This window comes from Ailuropoda melanoleuca, chromosome 12, assembly GCF_002007445.2.
Source record: "Ailuropoda melanoleuca isolate Jingjing chromosome 12, ASM200744v2, whole genome shotgun sequence".
NCBI classification, from domain to species: Eukaryota; Metazoa; Chordata; class Mammalia; order Carnivora; family Ursidae; genus Ailuropoda; species Ailuropoda melanoleuca.
The window spans coordinates 6488184-6512972 of NC_048229.1; the positions used below are offsets into that span (position 1 = coordinate 6488184).

At 36.7% G+C, this 24789-nt stretch overlaps 2 protein-coding genes across 7 annotated transcripts in view; one reads left to right on the forward strand and one right to left on the reverse strand.

Annotated features, from left to right (window-relative positions):
- KNTC1 (kinetochore associated 1) overlaps positions 1-9356 on the reverse strand; it is a 69728-nt gene extending 60372 nt beyond the window's left edge. For both annotated transcript variants that reach the window (XM_034638548.1, XM_019801157.2), the window contains exons 1-3: positions 9237-9356; positions 6987-7157; positions 804-924 (exon numbers count right to left, since the gene is read on the reverse strand). In XM_034638548.1, the coding sequence (XP_034494439.1) occupies positions 804-924; positions 6987-7115 (250 nt within the window). In that variant the 5' untranslated portion in view covers positions 7116-7157; positions 9237-9356. The remainder of the gene's footprint in view (positions 1-803; positions 925-6986; positions 7158-9236) is intronic.
- Positions 9357-9581: 225 nt separating this feature from the next.
- Positions 9582-24789, forward strand: part of RSRC2 (arginine and serine rich coiled-coil 2) — an 18681-nt gene continuing 3473 nt past the window's right edge. For 2 of the 5 annotated variants that reach the window (XM_011226272.3, XM_002913088.4), the window contains exons 1-7: positions 9582-9736; positions 13318-13474; positions 14654-14697; positions 17176-17366; positions 18565-18768; positions 20886-21008; positions 23448-23527. In XM_011226272.3, the coding sequence (XP_011224574.1) occupies positions 9731-9736; positions 13318-13474; positions 14654-14697; positions 17176-17366; positions 18565-18768; positions 20886-21008; positions 23448-23527 (805 nt within the window). In that variant the 5' untranslated portion in view covers positions 9582-9730. Of the gene's footprint in view, positions 9737-13317; positions 13475-14653; positions 14698-15509; positions 15588-17153; positions 17367-18564; positions 18769-20885; positions 21009-23447; positions 23528-24789 lie in introns of those variants that run through there. The other 3 variants (XM_034672872.1, XM_034672873.1, XM_019800743.2) reach the window with 2 other exon arrangements.

Here is a 24789-nt window from a genome sequence, read left to right on the forward strand (position 1 = left end):
AGTTTTTAAAAAGCTTTTTATAGGGGCCCCTGGGTGGCTTAGTCGGTTGAGGGTCCAACTCTTGATTTCGGCTCAGGTTGTAATCTCAGGGTCCTGGGATGGAGCCCTGGGTCCGGCTCTGTGCTCAGCCAGGTGTCTGCTTGAGATTCTCTCTCTCCCTCTGTCCCCTCCCCCACTCACGTTTTCTCTCTCTCTCATAAATAAAAATAAAAAGCTTTTTATACGCCTATATATAATCTAAAGATTTTATTTATTTATTTGAGAGAGAGAGAGAGAGCACAAACAGTGGGGGAGGGGCAGAGGGAGAAGCAGACCCCTGACTGAGCAGGGAGCCCGATGCGATGCAATGCGCGGCTTGATCCAGGACCCTACGATCATGACCTCAGTTGAAGTCAAATGTTTAACTGAATGAGCCACCCAGGTGCCCCTACAGGGCTACATATATTCTAAAAGTATTCAAATATCAGTTGATATTAAAATTATGTATGATTCAGGAACTTGAACAAAATTGGGCTCAATAGGATTCCACAATATTCTAATTTAAAGAAACCATGCAAGTAAAATTAATTGTTGTTTTACATGTATTTACACATACATGTACCCCTTAGATTTATTGAAAAGGGTTCATCTCAGGATCCCTTGCATCTAGTACTCAGCACAAAAACGGCACTTGAGATTAACTTTATAAATTAGTCCAATTTCAAGTGTTAGAAATAATGGAGTAAAGAAAAGGCAATACAGTAGAAATTGTAGCAAGCTACACCTGACTTCCAATTAATTTTATTGTATTACATCAGACTTACCAAATATAAGATGTAGTTGAAGCACTCTACAAACACTGTCAAGCAGTATCACTGATTGGTCCACTACAATAATAAACCCATTACTTAAGCTGCATGCTTGTATCTTTGGACTTAATGAGGCCTGTGGGAGGGAAAAGCAGGACTAAAATAAAATGTTTTTATACACGTTTAACATACTTAGCGAGAGTATCATCAGAGTCCCAAGTATCCACATTTAAAAGTTAACTTTTTTCTTTAGTCCATATCTCTAATTAGTCAAGTTTTTCTTTCTATGGTATAACGTGAATCCATTCAGAACCCAAAATGGGGAAACAGTCCAAGATTGCTAGGAAAGGACAAGGGATTCTCAGGTGCAAGTCTTTTTTTCCTAAGGGTGGATCCTGTGCCTATAGGAGCAGGCAGGCATCAAAATCAATGAATGAGCCAAGTCTGGCACAAAGCCTCAGTGTCTGAGATATGACAGGGGCCAGGGGTGGGATGTGAACTGGAGGGTTCACAGCCCCACAGATAGTAAAGAGAGCAGAAACAGATTAAAGGCTGGTTGAAATGCAACCCTGGCATGGCCATGCCCCATTTACCAAGAAAACTGGATCTTTATGTGAAATGTTCTAAGTTTTCAATATTGGCAGCCAAGTCAACATTTTAAAAAATACTATGCAAGCCAATTATGAGACCCCAGTTTTCAGCTTCTGGTAATTGGAGCTTGCACGCAAATATATCTTTTTTAAGATTTTATTTATTTATTTATTTATTTGACACAGAGAGAGAGAGAGCACGAGCACAAGCAGGGGGAATGGCAGGCAGAGGGAGAGGGAGAAGCAGGCTCCCCGCTGAGCAAGGAACCCAAGCAGGGCTCAGTCCCAGGACTCTGGGATCATGACATGAGCTGAAAGCAGCCACTTAACTGACTAGGCCACCCAGGCACCCCAGAAATGTATCTTGAAGCAGTTGGACAGTTTAGTGGTTGACAATGCTTGGTCACTTACTAGCTGAGAAATCTTGGGCAAATGCCTCAACTGACTCTCCTGCAAAACAGGAATAATAATAGTAATACCTATAAAGCTGGCTTATATGAGGATTAAATGAATGAATTCATGCAAAAGCTTAGAAGATAGCCCTACATATAATACATGCTCAATAAATGTTAACTGTTCTTATTCTTCCCTGGCTAGGTTTTAATCCAATCAGTTCATTTTGTGCCTGTTTCAACAGTCACCTTCTCCAGGGGAAATTCTTCAAAATGCCGCCACATTCTGATGCCTCTTATACTTTTTTTTAACTTGCTTCCTCTAATAATGAAAAGTTTTATACCAAACCATTACAGAGAAGGAACTATGCTATACCATCCTGGGATGTACCCATACAGTTCTCTCTGCTTGGACAGTTCTCTCTCCTCTTCTTAAGACTTTATTTTTTAAGAGCAGTTTTAGGTTCACAGCAGAATTGAGAGGAAGGTGCAGAGAGTTCCCACATATTCCCAGCCTCCAGACATCCACAGCCTTCCCCACTATCAACATCCCCCACCAGATGGTACACTTGCTACACTGACACGTCATCACCCAGAGTCCATAGTTGATAGTTCACTCTTCCTATTGTACACTCTGTGGATCTGAACACATGTATAATGACAGTTCTCTGTCATTTTTATATCATACAGAGTAATTTCATTGCCCTAAAAATCCTGGGCTGTGTCTACTGGTCCCTCCTCCCCTCAACCTCTAATCCCTGACAACCGTTGCTCTTATCACTGTGTCCACAGTTTTACCTTTTCCAGAGTGTCATATCATTGGAATGATACAGTATGTAGCCTTTAGATTGACTTCTCTCGCTTAATAATAATTTAAGTTTCCTCCACATCTTCCCATGGCTTCATAGCTCTTTTCAGGGCTGAATAATATTTTATTGTCTGGATATACCAGTTTATCCATTCACCTATTGAAGGATATCTTGGTTGATTCCAAGTTATGCCAATTTTATTTATTTATTTTTTTTAAAGATTTTATTTATTTATTTGACAGAGATAGAGACAGCCAGCGAGAGAGGGAATACAAGCAGGGGGAGTGGGAGAGGAAGAAGCAGGCTCATAGCGGAGGAGCCCGATGTGGGGCTCGATCCCACAATGCCGGGATCACACCCTGAGCCGAAGGCAGATGCCTAATGACTGCGCCACCCAGGCGCACCCATCCAAGTTATGCCAATTTTAAATCAAGCTGCTATAAACATCTATGTGCAGGTTTTTGTGTAGATTTAAGTTTCAGCTCCTTTGGGTATATACCGTGGAGTGCAACTGCTTTGTTGGTATTGTATAGGTATGTTTCATTTTGGGAGAAACTGTCCCACTGTCTTCCAAAGTGACTGTACCATTTTGTATTTCCACCAGCCCTGAATAAGAGTTCCTGTTGCTCCACATCCTTATCAGCATTGGGTGTTGTCAGTGTTGTTGATATTGGCCATTCTGATAGGTGTGCAGTGGTATCTCGCGATTGTTTTATTTTTACTTTTTTTTTTAACTTTACTTTTTTAGTAATCTCTACACCCAGTGTAGGGCTCAAACTCACAACCCCGCAATCAAGAGTTGCATGCTCCTCCAAATGAGCCAGCCACGTGCCCCTCATGATTGTTTTAAATTGAACCTCCTTGATGATAAGATGTGAAGCGTCTTTTCATATGCTTGTCATCCGTATATCTTCCTCGGGGAGGTGTGTGTTAGGGTGTTTGGCCTATTTTTTAACCAAGTTATTTGTCTTTTTATAATTAAGTTGGAAGTTCTTTGTATTTTTTTGGATACAAGTTCCTTGTCAGGTAACTATCTACAAATGTTTCCTCCCATTCTGTGAGTTTTCACTTTTTGAACTTGTCTTTTGAAGCACAGCTTTTAATTCTGATGAAGTCCAATTTATCTATTTTTTTCTTCTGTCACTTGTGCTTATGGCATCACATGTAAGAAGGCTTTGCCTAATCCAAGGTCACAAAGATTATTTTGCATTGTGTTTTTAATTTCTAATTCCATTTGTTCATTGCTGGTATGTAGGAAAGCAGCTGACAAACCTTATATTTCTGCAACCTTGCTATAATTGTTTCAGTTGCAGGAGTTTTTTTGTCAACTACTTCAGATTTTCTATGTAGACAATCAAGTCATGTGCAAACAAACTTTTATTTCTTTCTTCTCAGTCTGTATGCCTCTTATTTCCTTTTCTTGTCTTATTGAATTAGCTGGGACTTCCAGTATGATGTTGAAAAGAAGTAATAAGAGGGATATCCTTGCCTTGTTCTGATCTTACTGGGAAAATTTCTAGTTTCTTCCCATTAAGGATAACGTTATAGGTTTTTTGTAGATATTCTTTATCAAATTGTGTAAGCTTCCTTCTATTTCTAGTTTACTGAGAGTTTTTATCATGATTGTTAGATTTTTTCAAATGCTTTTTTTCATTTATTGATATGATTATGTGACTTTTCTTTAATCTGTTGATGTAAAGGATTACATCGATTTTTTTTCCAGCTTTCCTGAGATATAATTTGCAAATAACATTAAGTTTAAGGTGTACAATGTGATCATTTAATATACATATATATTGTGAAATGATTACCACAATAACGTTAACACATTCATCACCCAATTTTCAAATGTTTAAGCAACCTTGCATACCTGGGATAAGTCCTACTTGGTTGTAGTATATAACTCTTTTCATATATTGGATTCAATTTGAGAATATTTGTTGAGGACTTTTGCATTTCTGTTCATGAAAAATCTTGGCCTGTAGTTTTCTTTCCTTGCAATGTCTTTGCCTGGTTTGGCTATTAGGGTAATGCTGGGCTTATAGAATTAGTTAGGAAGTATTCCCTCTGCTTCTATCTTCCGAAAGTGATTGTAGAAAATTGGTATAATTTCTTGCCTACATGTTTGGTAGAATTCACCAGTGAACCCATCTGGGTTGGTTCTTTCTGTTTTGGAAGGTTATTAATTACTCATACAATTTCTCAGAAAGAGGCCTATTCAGAATGTCTATTTCTTCTTGTGTGAGTTTTGGAAGATTATGTCTTTCAAGTATGTGGTCCATTTCATTAAGTCATCAAATTTGTGGGCAGAGTGTTGCTCTTAGTATTCCTTGATTATCCTTTTAATATCCATAGGGTCTGTAGTGATGTCCCCCTTTCATTTCTGATATTAGTAATTTGTGTTCTCTGTTTTCCTTAATTAGCCTAAAGATTTACAGATTTTATTGATCTTTTCAAAGAAATAGTTCTTGGTTTCATTGATTTCCTCTACTGTTTTCCTGTTTTCAATTTCACTGATTTCTGTTCTCTTATTCTTTTTTCTGTTTACTATGGATTTCATTTGCTCTTACTTTTCTAGTTTCCTAAGCAAGAAACTAAGATTATTGATTTTAGATCTTTCTTTTCTTTTTTTTTTTTTAAGATTTTATTTATTTATTTGACAGAGACAGCCAGCGAGAGAGGGAACACAGGCAGGGGGAGTGGGAGGAAGAAAGCAGGCTCCCAGCAGAGGAGCCTGATGCGGGGCTCGATCCCAGAATGCCGGGATCACGCCCTGAGCCAAAGGCAGACGCTTAACGACTGTGCCACCCAGGCGCCCCTCTTTCTTCTTTTCTAACATATACATTCAATGTTATAAATTTTCCTGTATGCACTGCTTTTGTTGCACTTCACAAATTTTGGTAAGTTGTGTCTCCATTTTCCCTTTTTCTTAAGGCCCAAGTTAAATGCTAATTTCTTCATGAAATGTTCCTTAAACTGTCCCCACCCACAATGAGCTCTCCTTCCTCTGAATTTCTACTGCATTTACTGTCTGTACCATTCATTTGATATTTAGCATATACTGACTTGCACAACTCAGCAGTTTTTATTGCTGGCATTCTGTTTCACTTTAAGGAAAGATCCCCAAAAGATGGGATAATAGTTTACCTTACATTCTAAGTGTTTAGCATAGGGTTTTGGACATAGCATTTGCTATGAGTGATGAGTGATACTTCAAGCTAATACAGATGGAATTTTAGTTCCTAGCTGAATTTGAAGCTCAATACACACATACTATTATTTTTCAACAGGAGTGCTCAGAGCTCAAGAGAGGCCTGGGCCACTTCCGTGTTTTGAGGCTCCTGATAATACTAAAATATAAATACCACTTTCTCATTACAGGACTTTTAGTATACTTTAAATTAAAATTTTTGCTTTTAACAAATAAACAGTACCAAAGAAAATAATTTATTTGTACCACTCATAATTAACATTTACAAATTCTGTGATTCATAGTCTACTAAAAGCAGTATAGTTCAACAACAGTATGCAAGTTGTATAAAGAATGATTTTTTTTAATCCTATCAGCCAGTTTCTTTGAATACATATAGAACCTCGCTTGAAAAAAAAAAAGAAAAGCCAAAAGCCTACGTTTGAGGTCCTTTAGGAATAAAGGTCCCCAGAAGAGGCCTTTCCTTTCAAGCCCTAGAAGATACAATCTTGTCTCTAATAGTTTGTTTCTTCTTTTCATTTAAACCTTTTATCTTAATTAGAGGATTAAATATTGTATTGACCTACTAAGGGAAGTGAAGGGATCCTGGGCTATAATGAATAAGAATCAGATGCACTTTCTTTACCAAAAAACCCTTTGTTTACAAAAATTACTTTATCAGAAGCAAATTACTGAAAAAGAAAATCTAAGATAAAAAAACTAACTGTAATATTTTCTACAGGATGCAAAAAATAAGGTTACAAACCTGGACTGAAAATGGTAGAAGTATTATTAAAAGAATAAAATTCATATGTGGAAAGAAATGGATGGAAAGGACACCTGCTAACCTCAGCAGAATGTTTAACTCAGGAGTGAAGTATGGGGAAGCGTGGGATCAGGAAGGGATCCCAGGGGCTTCAAATCTATCGGTAATGTTTTATTTCCTAAGCTGGTGGTGGGTATTCTTTGTTTCGCTTTATTTACATTCTATTTATCCAAATAGCAGAAGAGCTATGAAATGTTCAGTTTTGTATATAGTGAGCTTAAGACAATGAAGGGAAAATACAGATGGAAATTTCCAGTAATCTGAGACTGAACCTTGATTCCCTGATAAAGTGCTACATGCATTTACAGAACATTTACCATGTGACTACTGGGTTTACTAAGCACTCAGCAAAAGTGATGTAAATGAAAACAGTCAGCATCATAATCATTACCTTTTCAGAGGAGATCTTTGCTAGCAAATCAACTTGATATAAAGCAGTTCCGTGTTCTTTTCTTGAACCAACACTTAGGTACCCGCTTCCTGTATCATCACTTGTCAACAGCTCAATATCATTCCACATGTTTCTGAGATTGTCTTCCTGAGCCAGAAACCACTACTTTCCCTGTGACAACATGTAAAATTAGAGAACAAATTATACTGTTGTATATAATACAGTTCCTTGGGAAATGAAAAGGTTTAATATATATGTGTGTGTGTGCATGTGTGTATACACACACACCAATCAAGACTTTTCTGTGTTATTTCTGTAGTCTCTAGATACTTCAGACCAATATGATAAATGAAAATGGAGCTCTGATTATCATCAGAGAACAAGGTACTGGTCTAGGAACATAGACAAATCTGATCTCAACAATGTATCCTAGAGCTTCTAGTACTTTGTGTGCCTAGCTTGAAATTATAACAAGTTTTCATTTGAAATAAACCTTTAAGCAGTACAGCAATAAATAGTGGAAGCTCTAAAGTCAGACTATCTGGGATATCTTAGGATGGTTAAGGTTCCAAGATGAACTCTAAAAAAAGTCCATTAACGGTTCCAGTATTATACAGTAAATGAAAATGAAAAGAGAAAAGGGTAAAAATTGAATCAGGTTTCTGATTGAACCAAAGAGTACACCTGTAACCCTAGGAGAGTCACTTGAACATCTCAACAGCAAAGACTTCTGTAACTCATTTTATGTTTGCGGTAAGTGGGAATAGAATACTAAGATGAAAAACAATCCCTGGATCAATCACTGGTGGAGAATAGCAACCAAATGATCACAACTATTTTGATAAGTGTCAGCAGAAATATGTTTTAAGTTTTATGGAACATACAGCACAGGGGAGGTGCTTTTTCATTTACAACCAGTTGTCCTTGAGCAAGCAACGTAATCCTTCCGTTCCTTAATTCTATGTAATAGGAACATAGTTTCACCTACAAAGATTATGAGTTTAAAATACTCATGCAACAATGTCTGGCTCATTGCAAGCGCTCAATATTAAGTGTTAGGTAATTTATTATTTTCATCAGTGGAAGCAGGTAACATTTAGGCTATGGTCATAGGAGGTTTTTAAATACAGGAAAAGAGTTTTTACGAAGAGTGTGAGCAAGGGTACAAAACAAAGCATGTTAGAACAGACAATAGTTCTAGTGGCTGGTGTTTGGGTGGGAGTTGGAAGGAGATTAAGACAGGAAGGACAGGTTACTTTTATGGATCTCTGTGTTACACATCTGAAAAAAAATAGAGAAATATTATCAACCTTCCAAGACTGTCATAGTCACTCATTCAACAAATGTTTATTGATGCCTACTTTGTGTCAGGGACTGTTCTAGGCACCAGAATACAGCCCGGAAGACAGAAAAGGCCTTTATCATTATGAAGTTTATATTCATCTATGAAGGACAAATAAAATAGTTAACATGTATTGAGTATGCAAGATAGTTTTGAATGCTTTACTCATTTAATCTGCACAACAACCCATTTTACAGCAAAGACACAAACCACGGCTTAAATAAATGGCCAAGGTAACCTAAAGCGAGTAAATGATGTAGTTAGACAAGATTCAAATTCACGCCTATTAACTGTTAATACTGCCTCCCTACAAAAATAAATAAACAAGTGCACGATTACAAACAGTGCCAAAGGTTTTGAACTAAACGATGCTCAGGTGGTGAGGGGGGTTGTATAAGAAGAACCTGTTAGGTAAAGGAAAGAGAGGACATCAGAGCTGAGATCCCAAGAGCAAGAAGCCAACTCTCCAAAGCTCGGGGAGAACAGAGATGCAGGCCGAATGCAAAGGTTCGGAGGCTGGAACGAGTTGGGGGGCGCTGCCGGGCCACAAAAAAATAGAACAGTGCAGAAGCTAAACGAATCCTTGACTTCAAGATTGGGTTTTTTATGCTCGGTACTACCTACAGGGAAAAGACACTAAGGAGACGAGTGACATGATCTGATTAACGATTTGAAATCGGTAGAGTTGGTGGTTGGAGAACCAATTAGCGAATTAAGCTAAATGAAAGTGTCAGTTAGGCCCCCATGCACAAACGCTCCCCGCTAGACAACAGACCGGCAAGAATCGACTTCAAACTCTCTCCCGCCAGCGCCTTGACGGGAAAACACCCGAACTCAGCTGAAGCAGCTGTTACTTCGACCTGCACCCAACTCCAGGTCTCTATAACAGCGCGTTTCCCCCTCCTCACCTGCAACTGAAGAAACTAAAGTAGAAGACTCAAACTTATCTTCCTGCCACCCACAACTGTCCCTAATCTCTTCAGGTTCTGGCCCTCAGATTTAAATTGGCGGGAGAACACCGAGCCCAACCCCTTTTACGGCGGCCGGAGGAGGCCAAAATTGCTTTAAAATTGAAATAGGAAGTCGCCCCACCCTAAATTCCACCCACTCCGATTTTCGGGCTGTGCATTCTAGGGGTGTATTCTTGGCTCCGCCCCCCTCCCTGGCTTTACACGCCCCCTTCAAAAAAACAACCAATCATCTCCTCAAATCGCGTTGCTATAGAGACTCTTATCACCACCCTTTTTTTTCCCAGCAAGCTGTGCGACGCGCCGGGCCTCATCCCCTTTGTGCCATCCGGGTCTCTCGCGCGAGCGATTAGTCTGTGGCGAAGCGTCGGGGTGGCCGGTACTGTTGAGAGCGGCAAGTGGAGGCGCCGCCTTAGCGGCCAGGACTCTGGACTATGGCGGTAGGTGCCGACTTTGAGTTTAAAACCAGGGATATTTTTCTGCTACTTTTCAAAGAGTGGGTGAACGGCTCCCAGAGCTGTTGTCCGCGCGCGTGTGTGGACAAAATGGCGCCGCGGCCTTCTTCTGCGCCCGCCATCATGGCTGCTTGCTGTAGGGAGGGGGAAGTGAGGCGGTGTCGGTGGGGGTGGGGAGCCGCAGGGTGCCTTTTTTTTTTTTTTTCCAGAACTTTCCTCACCTCTTTCCTAGTCCTGTGGCCTCCAGTTTATCTTACTCATTCTTGTTAGTCGTTTATATTGAGTTTCATTAGGGCTTGGGAATTTATGTTCGCGTTGGGGAAGGGCTAGGGAAGAGAGAAAAGGGATGGGGGTCTTTGAAAAGTATTGGGTCAGAAAGGCGTTGTCTGTAAGGGGTAGAATGGGAGAAGAGAATCGTCTTATAACGTTTTGTTTTTTGCTTACGCTCAGTAAAATTCTAGTTGCATAATTTTAATTAGTGTTTTGTCTGTGAAAACCTTAGTTTATTCCTTTGCACGGAGCTGAGGAAGGTGTTGCTCCAAGGGAGTAAAAAAAACGACTGAATTACGAGAAGGCTTTGGAACCACGAATTCCGATTGTCGTTCAGTTTCTGAAGCGGCTCGTGATGTAATCATTTTGAAGTCTGAGAAGCATTATAATAAAGCCTTATCTTTGGCGTTGTTTCTTAAATTTAAGAACCCTTCGTTGACCCATTTAATTTTAAATAAGAGCTATGGTTCTTTAAAAAGCCTGCTTTGATCCTGTGATGCCCAGTTCTGGTGGAAACGTTATTGTAGTTAATTCATTTTTCTTAACCCTGTTAAAAGAAAAATGCAGGCATCTTGTATTTCTTTCCACTGACTAGAAAGTTCTATTTACTCATCTTCAAAAGTAAGTAGGGCTATAAACATACCGAAAAATTTGTAGTTTGCCCTTCCTAAAAATTGGGATATCTGGAATTAGGATGGTTTCTGCACTCCCTTCCCCCAATACCTAATTGAATTAAGAACCGATTTTTGATAAGGTCTCAAACAGTTGGAAAACTGTTTGGTGTTTGTGCAATTAATCGATGTAATCTTTTCCTTTGTAGAAATAGTTTTGGGCCTTTTAATGTACTTTAAGGAATAGTGTTGTTTTACCTCGGTTCAAGTATTTTAAAAAATGAAGTCAGTTCAGACATTTGGTCCTGCAGTGCCTCCCTCAATAAAAAGACACAGTCCCCTGGAGAAGTGGCCTAGTATTAAATCCAATGTACCTTCTTTGCACTGGAAAAAAATTTGTGTACTATGTCTTAAGCATTATTAGGGTTTTAAACAAGGTGTAAATGTAAGATAACAGTGGTGGCATTCTAAAAAAGCAAGTGCTGGAGTAGAGGACAGTTTTGCAGTTAGCATTTAAGATTGAGTATGTACATCCCTGATAAATCGAAATAAAGCTTAGAAATTTTCAGAGAAATTTTATTCAATTAATTTTATTTTTTGGATGCTTTTCATTAGGCCACTATAAAATATCCTCATGGAAATAGAAGTTTTATGTGGGAGAAGTGGCCACCTATCATTCGTAGTCTGTTTAGTGATAGAATGTGGTTTTTTTTCCTGTAGTATATTTTACAGGTGAAAATGGCTGTTTGGTGTAAGTTATTATCTTGTATTACAGGGTGCCTTCTTTTAAGCAAAGGGCATTTGACTTCCCTGTTGCCAAGCTTCTGCGATGTTAAGCATGTAAATAAACCATTGACTGAAAAGTTGTACTGCCTGGTCTAGATGCTGACTTTTCCACGGGAAGGCTGTTTTCAGTTCTAGTCATGCTGTCTGTAAAAGTGAATGAGGTGTGCGAGTGGTTTGGGAATGATAGTTTTGGCAGAGAAGTCGCATGCTGAGAGAAGTCCTTTGTAAAAGCAGAAGATTGTACTCTATTTCTAAATGATGAAAGCTTTCCTCACAAAAGTTTTATGATTCCAGAAATCACCCATACATAGAAAACTAGAGAAGGCATGTGTGGTCACATGAGAGTATCTCCAGTAATCAGTTGCTTCCTCTGTGCTTGGTTGTTTTGTTTTTTACCATTGTTAAAGGCTTAACACATTTATGTCTTTCATCCCAACTAAGCGTGTAAATCTCTTACTTATTTTATTCTCAGAGTCCAGCGTTGAGTGGAGCCCATTTGTGACTCTCAGTAAATTATTGTTGAAATAATGCAATCTCTCACACTTCATTTGTAAATTACTCCCCATTTAGTTTCCTTGGTACTTGTTTTCTGGACTGATTTTCTTAAGGAAGGGAGTTTGTTTTCATGTGATTATTCCTCCTGCTGAAAATCCCTATTCATCCAATCCAGATTCGTTTATGAAGAGCATGGTAGTAAATATTTTAGGCATTATGGATCACACATAGTCTCTGTCCCATTCCTTGCCTGCTTAATAATCCTTTCAAAAAAGTGAAAACATTTCTTTCTTTGGTCAGGGGCCAAGTAATCCACCTTCCATATACTTTCCACATACTACTGAAACTGTTTCCCCTACCTGATAAAATCTGACTTGGGAACATTCAGGTTTTACCTTCTCAAAGCTTTTTTTCTATGACTAATTTAAATCAGTGTCTGTCTTTGCGTGATACTCTTGTTATCTGTAATTTGGACCACACCGTTCAGCAGAGCCACAGAAACACTCTTTTTTAATTGAAAACTAGTAACAGAAATTCATTTCTTCATTTGTTGATTGATTGCTGTGCTGAGTACTCAGCTATGAGCAAGTAAATTGGAAAACAGGGAACTGATATTTAGATGGAGGAACCTCCTTTTAAGTAAATCAGGACTCGAGAAAGTGTGTATACTTGATTATTTTTTTAACTTTTACAAAATTTGTATTGTGAAAACTTAAAAAATGCTTTAAAGCAGAAACGACTTAATGTTTCCATAGCCCAGAGCATGTGTGAGGAGAGGCAGACCATATTTTGCAGCAGCACTGTGCCAAGGGGCTGTTTTCATTAAAGAGGGTTAATGAAATTAAGATTGGGGTTCTCAGATAGGTAAGTTAATTTTGTTTATTCTTTTATAATCTAGAAGCATGTTCTGCTGTTCTTAGATTTTATAGACCTAAGTCTCTTTAAATTTTACACCAGTTCATTTTAAATGCTTTTTTAACGTATGCTAATTTAAAAGTATTGGTAAATACTTACCAATACTTACCTGACAGGTAAATGACTTCGCAAATCTAAAATGGACTGTATTTTCTCTGCTTGAATGTTTATTGGAAATACTTGGAGCCCTTATTCTTTCCCTTCCCACATTGTATGAAAGTTTTGAAAATAATAATTTTTAAAAGTTAAAGACATCAGTCTAATTACATATGTTTCTTTGTTATTGGTTTAGTCATTTCAGTTTATTTGGGCTTATTTATCAGATACAAATAATATTTAGCTACGTAGGAATTGGCCATTCTGATTTATTGATTTATTTTTAAATTTTGTAAAACTCAAAGATGATTCTCTTCTCTCCTTCTCTTCTAAGAAGTTGAAAACATTTTAAATGTAACTAAACTTAGTAATCACTTCTCTTTAAACTTTTAGGCTAGCGATACAGAGCGAGATGGACTAGCCCCAGAAAAGACATCCCCAGATAGAGATAAGAAAAAAGAGCAGTCAGACGTATCTATTTCTCCTAGAGCCTCAAAACATCATTATTCAAGATCACGATCAAGGTCAAGAGAAAGAAAACGAAAGTCAGGTATGAATTGTTGGAAACTGTAATTACCATTATCCATGTAGATGTGTGTATAAGACATAGATTTAGTTTTTGAAATAATTAATACATGTTCTTCCCAGTTGAGAAATGAATAATGAAAGTACATTGGTAATTTTCTGGAGAATTTTTCAGTTATGAGAAACATAAATGTTCTCATGCAGAAATTTTATGACTTGTCCAAAGGCAAAAATATATGTTTAAATTTGTGTCACAGTAATTATTTGGTAACCCCGAGATGTTTAAATTTCAGTCTTTCAACATGGGTAAAATATTTTGAAAGATGTGCCTGGGCAGTGGTATATTATTCTGAGCTTATTTAACGTGCTTTTTGATGTAAGTTACAAGAACATTTTTCACCTTGTTTTTCATTTGACTTGATGTTAGAATATTTCTGAAGCAAGAGGTTTTGGCATTTTGAGAGGTTTCTTACTCATTTACTTGAAAAAGAATTAGACTGATGGGGTATAAGAAGTATGATGTTTTGCTGTGTGTTTTTTAAATTAGTATTGCTATTTAATGAAGAACTTAAGTGAGAACTAGAATACTAATGAGTTAAGAGTATTAAGACCTGGGCTCCAGTTATTTATGCTTTACGTCCACAGATAATCATTTATAAAATGGTTAAAATGTAATTTTGTGTATATATTTGAAACTGTACACTATAAAACCACTTTTGAATAGAAATTTCTAAACTACAGCATCCTTTTGACTACTTATGCCAAATACAGTTCAAACTGTTTATTCTCTTGCATTCTTGTTTTGTTCTTGTTTACCTCTGATAAGCCCCTTTATAAATTTTCAACACAATGGAAAACAAAATGGGCTAGTCACAATGTTTTGTGAATTAAGAATCTGTGACAACCTGAAAGATAATATATATGTTTTTTGATTTGTCATGGAGGGGTTTTTTGGGGTTTTTTTGTTTTGCTTCCTTTCAATTATATTCTGGTTTATTCAGATTGCTTGATTTGTTTCAAATATATACAGTGGTATTAAGTAGAATAATCCCATCCTGCCATTAAAAAATAGTCTTTGGAAGATAGTAAGTAGAATTTCACCTTAGTAAAATGGATTGGAAATTGTCCTTTATTTGAGTATTGGAATTTGTGTTTGAGATGTTCCTGTATCTTGTTTATGGTGAATTTTTGTGTGTATTTACAGATAATGAAGGAAGAAAACACAGGAGCCGGAGCAGAAGCAAAGAGGTAATTAACACTTTGTAGTGAATAGGCACTTTAAAATTCTTGTAAAGTATCTGGTAGAAATGTTTGTGTGAATATATGATATTATCAAGGTAAGTACCAAAACTTGCAATTTTTAAAAGGTTAATTGGGTTATAAAATAAGCATGATATGGATTCATCATTTTTCAAGAAGATAGTTGTTTATATGAAAAGTTCATTCAAAAACTATTAATTTTATTATGTTGTGAAAATATTCACAATAAAAATTTCATATGAAGATTATAATTGGTTTTTTTAGGCCTGTCACACAGAGCTTCCATTAATCTGAGGTCCCGAGTGTCCTTATACCTGACAGCTGCTCAGGATTTTCATATAGCAAACATCTTTAAGTAGCAATATCCTAGATATCTGTGGGCTTTTTCTTTATGGAAGATAACGAGAGTCCTCTCTTCATTAGCAAACCAGCTCAGTTTCCCTAAGAATAGTATTGAATTTTGGAATAAAAGTGTCTGTGAGGGACAGCTGGAAAGGTGGCGGTGACACCAAAACTTGAGGAAAAAGACAGCAGCTGTATGAAAGAAAAGCAGGAGTTAACTTGCTCGCCCACCTGAGAAGACAAGGAATGAGCCAACAAGGAAGAACAGAAGTAGGAGCCAAAAAGGGAGAAGAGTCTTATGGGGGCTGGTCAAGGGACTCGTAAAAAAAGTGTGGGCAGGGACTTCACCTCTTCCCCTAATGGAAGCTCTGTTAAATTTTTAATTTAGGAGAGTTTTTGTGAAAATGACTATTTTGTTTAGCTCACATGATAACATTTCTATAATAAATCATACTCAGCGTGCTAATGCGCGAAGAGACTGAACTGAAGACGCTGCAGACTCAGATAGCAAAATAATAAGCCTACTTCATGATAAGGTAACTATTAGTCATTCAAACTCCTATTTCCCTTAAGTATATCTTAAATCAGTTAAGGGTTTTAATGTCTTTTTTTTTTTTAATTAATAGTAATGTTATGTTTGGAAAACTGGTTTGAAATAAACTCTAAAATCTTTGGAAAATGAACCACTTAAAGCTTTTCCAGTTTGCCACTATATGGCAAAATCAAGGAAATACTTTTACAAGCTCATATTAACAGAGAACTGGCAATGAAACTAAAATTTAGCTGTGTCTCCAGGTCTCTTATTTTTCTGCAAAATATTAAATAACATATTATGATTCTTTTCAGATATATCATGCATGTTCCAAAATGTTTGGCCAAGTTTTTTGTTTTTAAGCAAAGTTAATCTTGAGTGGAAAGAAAAATGCTATGGCTTTTTGGGAAACATGAGTTAAGTGTCCTGTTGTAGAAAAGCAGTGGCCTGGGCATAAGAAGAACATGGGGTCTGGGTTCAGCTGCTACCATGTAGCTTTGTGACTTTAGATCTTCATTTAGTCATACTTAAGTAAGGGAAGTTTAGAGGCTCTGAGTTTCCTTCCAGCTTTAAAATTGTGATTGAGATGTCCAGGTTTTTAAGCTTTAGCTAAAAGATGGATTTGACAACTTAATGTGAGGAGATCTAATGTTTATCATTTTCTAATTTGGTATGTGAGAGTAGGATGGAGACTTGATCATGCAGTTAATTTTAGCTCAGTCTCTGAATGCATATGTTGTGAAAGCAAAAGCCTTGGTTTTTATCTTTCAGAGTATGGGGGAAGTATCTATTGTATAATGGTATAGGGATTAATTATGTTATGCCTAGTTTGATTTAATAAAATTAAAACAGATACGGTTGCCATTTTCTACCCTAGGTACATGAAATGTAATAGAACTTCAAGCTCGTTGGGATATTGCAAGATGAAAAGTGATTGCTTCACAGTTTAGACATTGGGAGAAAAATCAAGAGCCGTCTTTTAGAGAGGATCTGGCAGTATAGCTAAAAAAAGGACACTTCAACTCTGCGTAAAGTAATTTAAAATTGCAGAAAATACTAATAATTAGTAAGATTAATCTTATTTAGCTACCTAATTGAAATGCGTTTTCTGGTGCATTTCTTTGTGTCCTGATAATCTTTGCTATTGTTAAGTTTTTAAATCTAAAATAATATGTACTCTGGTTATAGAAGTTGATGTATATATGTATACATGATCTGTTTCTCTAAAAGGTTTGTTGGACAATTTTGAAAGTTTTGATACATGTGTACTTCCCTTACTCCTTTAGATAAAAGAAACATCAGGCATTCCTCTTTTTTTGTGATAATAATGGTTTTTCAATATTATTTCAACATTGAAAATTATTTTAATTGTTATTTTGGGGAGGATACTGTATTTGGGGATTTATAAAGATAATACGAATAGTATATTCATCTGCAACATTTGGGTGATGTGAAACTAGATCATTTTTTTTATTTGCCACACACTCCTAAGGTTACTAATGTTGCATCACAACATTTTTGTCTACTGATACCCATACTAACTCTCTTTGTTGCACTATTTTCCTGAAAGAACCAACTTCTTCTTAAAACAGGCAAGAAGACATGAATCCAAAGATAAATCATCTAAGAAACACAAGTCTGAGGAACATAATGACAAAGAACATTCTTCTGATAAAGGAAGAGAACGACTAAATTCATCTGAAAACGGCGAGGACAGACATAAACGCAAAGAAAGAAAGTCATCAAGAGGCAGAAGTCACTCAAGATCTAGGTCTCGTGAAAGGTAAGTAATTTTGGTATTTTTAAGTTAGTGCTAAGTAAAGAGCTATATCGTGTAAAGCTTCTCATGAACCCAACAATACCCAATCTTAATAAGAAAATCGATTATTTTTTGCTAGCATAATCTATTTGCCCATTAATCTCTGCTAGTAGCTGAAGTCTTTGGGGCATTGTTTTCTGATAAAGGCAAAAAAGGTGTTCCAAGACTAGGGGACAAAGGATGATTATGATTAGCGTTCAGTTAGCAAGTATGTTTTTTTTAAATTTCAGGATTTATCTGTCATTTGCAGTGGAAAAAATTATATGGTTGACCTATGTTTAAGCCAATATAACAATCCTTTTACATTGTCAGCATGGGATTTGTTTGCTGTTTAACTCTAATTTAGATTTTCTTTTGTGGTATTGAAAACTGGGTCATGGCAAAAAATTTGTGGGACTTTGAAAAAGAAGCCATTGTTTCATGTATGTTTGGAGTTTTCTGTGGAAGTGTGTATATATGGTGTATCAGATTGGGTCAAAATTTTTAACTTGTCATCTTTAAGTTGCATAAATATTTGATAAGGAAGTAATATAATAGACTTTAAACTATTAAACAGAATCTTTTTTTTTTTTCAAGATTTTATTTGTTTATTTGACAGAGATAGAGACAGCCAGCGAGAGAGGGAACACAAGCAGGGGGANTTTGATAAGGAAGTAATATAATAGACTTTAAACTATTAAACAGAATCTTTTTTTTTTTTCAAGATTTTATTTGTTTATTTGACAGAGATAGAGACAGCCAGCGAGAGAGGGAACACAAGCAGGGGGAGTGGGAGAGGAAGAAGCAGGCTCGCAGCGGAGGAGCCTGATGTGGGGCTCGATCCCATAACACCGGGATCACGCCCTGAGCCGAAGGCAGACGCTTAACCGCTGTGCCACCCAGGCGCCCCTATTAAACAGAATCTTAAGCTGGGTTAGGATGCATTGTATTTTTAACACGTAGCTTTATTGTATTCCCTCTGAGACATCATCAAACAAGAATAAAGGCTCATTTGTTGTTAAAACTTCTTCCATTTGAAGCCTCAATTAGCCTTTCTAAACACAATACAGAGTAGTTTATTGCTTGGCTTGACAGCACACATTGCAGATAATTAATTCATAATGTCTGTAATTTGAAAAGACGCAGCTGTAAATAACTACACATTTGTGTGTTTTAATTTCAGGCGTCATCGTAGTAGAAGCAGAGAGCGGAAGAAGTCTAGATCCAGGAGTAGGGAGCGGAAGAAGTCAAGGTCCAGAAGCAGAGAGAGGAAGAAGTCACGATCCAGAAGCAGGGAAAGAAAACGTCGGATCCGATCTCGTTCCCGCTCAAGATCAAGACACAGGCATAGAAGTAGAAGCAGAAGTCGAACAAGGAGTAGGAGTCGGTAAGTATTCATCATCATCTTGAATAAAATCAGAGAGCTCCCTCACAGGGTCTGTTCGTCTTTCAATCTGAGAATATCAAAATTGTGGATCAGGATTTTATGAGTTATAAATATTCTAATAACATTCTGACTAATAAAGAACGAATTAAACACTCGCATAGCATTCTTAGATACTCCTTTAATCAGATCTTCTGTGAAGTACAGGTAGAAATAGTCCTATTAAAATTAGTTCATTTGTTCTGGATGTCGAATTGTGTTAATTGTATAATCAGAGTAGCTTACATTTATTGCGTGCCTACCATGTGCTATGTATTATGTCAGAGCTTTTTCCATGTACCAGCTCATCTGATTCTCAAAACAACTGTTTTATGAGTTAAGACCACTGGGCTTAGAGAATTTAAGTAACCTGCCCAAGAAGCCTCGAATTCTAGTTTTTAAATGGTACTGTCAGGATCAAGTCCCGGGTATGTCTGAACGTAAAGTCAGTGGATGTGCTTAACCATACTGTATATGCTATCTCAGGTATTCAAAAAGATGAGCTTAATTCAAACCTGTCTTGATTGAGAGGTTTTAATATGTTTAGTCTGTACTTATTTAATTTACATCAGACAATTATTAATAGTGCATATACACAGATACAGTAAATAATGGAAAAGCTTTTTTTGTTTATTGTTCAAGTTAGTCTATAAAGACTGAAATACAAGATAAAAGATTGTTTATTACAGCGTTTGGCTTATCTCCTTGTTTATCAGGGGTGTTTTGTTTAGGGTTTTGGATACAAATGGTGGGTTGTTTCTTAGATTTTCATTTATTTTAACGGGAGAGAGAGAGAGACTGCGCCCGCACACAAGATGAGGGAGAGGGAGAAGCAGACACTTTTTTTTTAAGATTTTGTTTATTTATTTGAGCGAGACAGCCAGTGAGAGAGGGAACAGAACCAGGGGGAGTGGGAGAGGAAGAAGCAGGTTCCCAGCAGAGAAGCCTGATGTGGGGCTTGATCCCAGAACACCAGGATCACGCCCTGAACCGAAGGCAGAGGCCCCATGACTGAGCCACCCAGGCACCCCCAAGAAGCAGACTCTGATGAGCATCAAGGGGCTCTATCCCAGGACCCCTGGGATCGTGACCTGAGCTGAAGGCAGACATTTGACTGACTGACCCACCCACGTGCCCCCAAAATGGTGGTTTTATTAAGGCAAAGGGACAGGATCTGTAGGCAGAAACACCTTATGTTGATCCGTTTTTAATAGTTTAGTTCTTAGTAGTTGACTCATTTGAGCTTCACTGGTTAAGAGGTTTAGGGAATTTAGGTAAATGATGATTTCATCATTATCATTAATATTTTATTTTCCATTTGGGCATACAGGCCATTATTTATGGTATTTCTAGTTTGTTTTTTTTTTAAGATTTTATTTATTTATTCGACAGAGATAGAGACAGCCAGCGAGAGAGGGAACACAAGCAGGGGGAGTGGGAGAGGAAGAAGCAGGCTCGTAGCAGAGGAGCCTGATGTGGGGCTCGATCCCATATCGCCAGGATCACGCCCTGAGCCGAAGGCAGACGCTTAACCGCTGTGCCACCCAGGCGCCCCCCTCTAGTTTATTTGTTTTTATGGCATTTTTAGTTTTGACGCGCTGTTACTCGATTTTATTCTGCTCAGTGCCTATTGTTTTTCATCTTTCATTTTCCTAATTCTTTTGTTTTCTGATTTTGTGCTTGGGTTTTTTTAACGTTTACAAATTCGTTGTAGATTAAAATACTAGGAAATTTAAACTACTTCGGTATCTGTCCTACATACTGACCTACATGAATATAAAATGATTGACGTACAAGGTTAGTTTTTGCAACATTGGGTGTTATAGCAAAAGATTGGAAAATATCTTAAATGGTTTATCTGTAACAGGGAACATTAAATGAACTTACAGAAAACTAGCAACATATTCAAGGAACTTCCATACCTTGTGGAAGCTATAGGACAGAGGTGGAGAGGAAAGGGTTCAAAATGTATTGTCTGCTGTTTGCCTTTTTGTTGAACCTATGTAAATATAATTAATTTTGATAAAGTGAATTATTACTGGCTTGTCGTACTGCAACATGTGAAATACGATTTATTACAGAGATAGAAAGAAGAGAATTGAAAAACCTAGAAGATTTAGCAGAAGTTTAAGCCGAACTCCTAGTCCACCTCCCTTCAGAGGCAGAAACACAGCAATGGATGCACAAGAAGCTTTAGCTAGAAGGTAGGTGTATTTTCTGTGTGGTGCATTTTTTCTTCTCGACTTGAAGTACATACTCAATGGTGTGGACAAATTGGATGCTTTCAGAGTTTTAAGTCAAATAAATGTAGACATGATACATACGGTGCCAGTTCTGATCTAGAACTAAGTAGTTAATTCTCATTTTAAACATTTACCTATTTGAGCAGCTGGAAAGATTACGATGTCTCCAACAGTTTCTCTATTTTCCTTCATGATTAACTGATTCATTTTTCTCAGATTTAGCTTCCTAAATGTTTTTGGTTTACAATCGAAACTTCTTTAGAAATCCTAAATCGAACTCTTAAATTTTGCCTCTGAAACTGCTTTGTCCTTTTGTTTTTCTTCCAGAAGAAAACAAAGTCTGAAACAATTCCGTCAATAGGTTTCTTATTTTGAAGGTGGCAAATAATAAACATTACAAGGTGATTTATTTGATCTTGTGAATTTTACTGCTGACAGCATAGGGAGATCATTCTATGTTTTAATTCTGTAAGCATTTCAAAGATGTTCTGGTAATTGTGGGACTACACACAGCAGGGCTGTCTGGCCAAAATGTGCAAAACCGTTGAAAGAACTGTCTCATATAGAGAGGCGAGAAGTGAAGTAAAATCCAAGTGCTTGTTTGCAGGTTTTCCCATATTCTGAAAACTATACTCTTGATTTTGGGGGTTTTTTTCCTTATGAAATTGAGTTTGTATTTTTTTTTCATTACAAAAATACAGTTATCACAATGTAACCTGATGGGCTGCTGCCCTGTGAACCCAGCCTGGCAGAAACTCCAGCTGAACAGCAGCAGCAGCAAAGGTGTGAGCTCACCCCTTCTTCGTTCCATTCACTTTAGTGAATGGTGTTAATTCGAACCTGCAGTGGCCATTTTAAATATGCATCAATAGTAGTGAATCATATTTTCTTTCTGAAACTAAAATCAACAGAATTAAGAAATAATTTATTATGATATCTGAAGTAAGTTAAAAAGAATGGTCTGTTAAGTCTGACCAGTATTTTTTTAAGCCCTGAAGTCTGTTCTTATTATAAATTGGTTGTGCTTTAATATTTGGCTTTTATTAAAGTTGAAGCTGTTTACTAGTAAAGCATCTAAAACTTTAACTTAAAAAAATCTACGTAGCGTTTTTCAGATGACAAGTTTACGTGGAATAACTCTTTTAAGAATACCAGATTGCTCCTTGGCTACTTTGAAATTTGAAGGGAGATCTTTTATTAATAAGACATTGCAATATATAGACCTTTTTGTTGTTGTTCCTTTTTTTGTTTTTAAATAAGGACAATTTTTAAACTGCTTTGAAGATAGTTTTAATACCTGTGTACCAACATTTTAATGTTACCCCTAATCAGAAACTTTATTCCCAAGGATAGAATCAAGTCTGTACTGTGTCTTTCTTGCATGCGTGCTCAATAAAAGGGAATAAAATTATATTGTTATATTCATTTTATGTAAATTCAGTTGTTAAAGGTAATGCCATTTTCCTACCCGTAGTACCCTAAAACAAAAAACCTTTTCCTTAATCTTAGCCCCTTTATACCACTAGTTAAAGGAGGAAGGAGTGGCTTTTAACTTAGGATTGGGAGATCAAGGACTCTTGAAGAAAAGAGGTTTTTCTTTCAGGAACTCATGAAGATATTACTTAAAATTTGCTGTATGAGAAGTAGATACTGACTTGACAGCACGTTAGGATATGTATTTATTAGTAAATTTAGTGTGAACTACAGTATTTTGTCTGAGGATGAGTTTGTGTTTCATGTTTCTGGTTCCATTGCTAATGATAAATTTCTTAAGCTGCTAAAAGTAAATTCCCTAATAAGTTTTTCCCCTCATATTATTAGATCATAGAGAATGACAAATAGCGGTTTTTTGCCCCTTTTGTATTTTGGGCTTTTTTATCTTTATTAATTTAAGGCTATATGATAAAATCTGTTTAAATACAGAAGTCATATTTGGCATTTTTTGATTGGCCTTATCCTATATCAGCCTCCTCCAAGAAGCATATAGGTAATTTTGTAAATATTGTTTACTACTTTTAACATACCCTGAGATTTACTCAGTTCTCAGTTTGTCACTTGCAAGATGTAATTTTATCCTTACTGCTATACCAGCACTGATAAAGGCTGAGTAATTTGTATTTTTTAAAACTATTCTGTGGGAACTGTGTGTAAAAGCTATTGCATTTTTTTGGCTATTCCATGAATTTAAAAATGTTTAAAACCAGTATTGAAATATTCTTTTAACTGTGACTATCTTAAGAACGAATGCTTTTTTTCCCCCACATAGAGATACCAATTCGTGTTAAACTTAATTTAAAATTCTGTTAAGTGTTTCATGTCTATACGTGTGGAGAAATACAAAGATAAATACTGGTTTTATATTGAGCGTTATTTTAAATTTATTGAAATTGTCTTTGGCAGGTTGGAAAGAGCAAAGAAATTACAAGAACAACGAGAAAAGGAAATGGTCGAAAAACAAAAACAACAAGAAATAGCTGCAGGTAATTTATTTTCTTTATTATGAAAGTATGACATTTTTTATAGAAAATCTGGAAAGTTAGAAAAATAATAGGAAGAAAATCATCCATGATTCTTGCCTACCCATCAGTGCACTGTAACCTTATTATTATTATTATTATTATTGAAATGTGAACATTTTATTTTTAATGTTAACTTTCATACCTCATAAATTCTTCATGCATATGTATTTCTTACTTGGTTGATGCATCTGATTTTGACAAACAGGCATTGTTGTTCATATAACACTTTAGCCATCGTTGCACATGTGTTTTAGTCATGATTTTTGGAAAAACGCAGTTTATTAAAGAAGACGACTGAATTGGGATAAGAAAGCAGGTTTTTAGACATAACACAAACTTTGCCTGTGGATGATTAAAGTGATCAGAGAGAGCTTATTGAATTACATGAAATACAATCTGGAAGGTGTTTTTATCTGTTGACATTCCTAGTAAATGGGTACTTTTTGAAGTAATCTAAAATTGTACAAATTGGGATGCCTGGCTGGCTCAGTTGGTAGAGCATGCGACTCTCAATTTCAGGGTTGTGAGTTGGAACCCAGTGTTGGGTTTAGATTACTTAAAAATAAAATTAAAAAAATTTTTTAAAAAATTGTACAAACTACCTTTATGTATGTATGTATTTATTTATTTTAGATTAGGGGGTTGGAGGGTGAGGGAGAGGAAGAGAATCTTAAGTAGGTTCCACGCCCAGCTCGGAGCCCAAATGCAAGGCTTGATCTCATACTCCTGAGGTCATGACCTGAGCCAAAATCAAGAGTTGGAAGCTCAACCGACTCAGCCACCCAGGTCACCCTTTCCAATTTGCTTTTGTGATTAGAACAAAACTTTCATAACTGGATTCCCATAGTATTAGTAATTAAAGAACATATTCTGGGCTGACAGAAAAATATGTAACCGGAACAGTCTTTCTGGGGTGCCTGGGTGGCTCAGAGGGTTAAGTATCTGCCTTCTGCTCAGGTCGCGATCCCAGCATCCTGGGATCGAGCCCCACATCACGTTCCTGGCTCAGCTGGGAATCTTCTCTCTCTCCCTCTCTCCCTGCTCATTCTCGCTCTCTCTCGGTCTCAAATAATCTGTTTACAAAAAATTGACTCAGTTCTTGACTGAATCACTTAAAATGGAAATACCAGGCATGGCATTTAACTTCTATGGGATTTGGGCTTACATTTGTTAAATGTGTAATACTTGTCTAATATCTTAAAATATTTGTTTTTTTTTTTTTT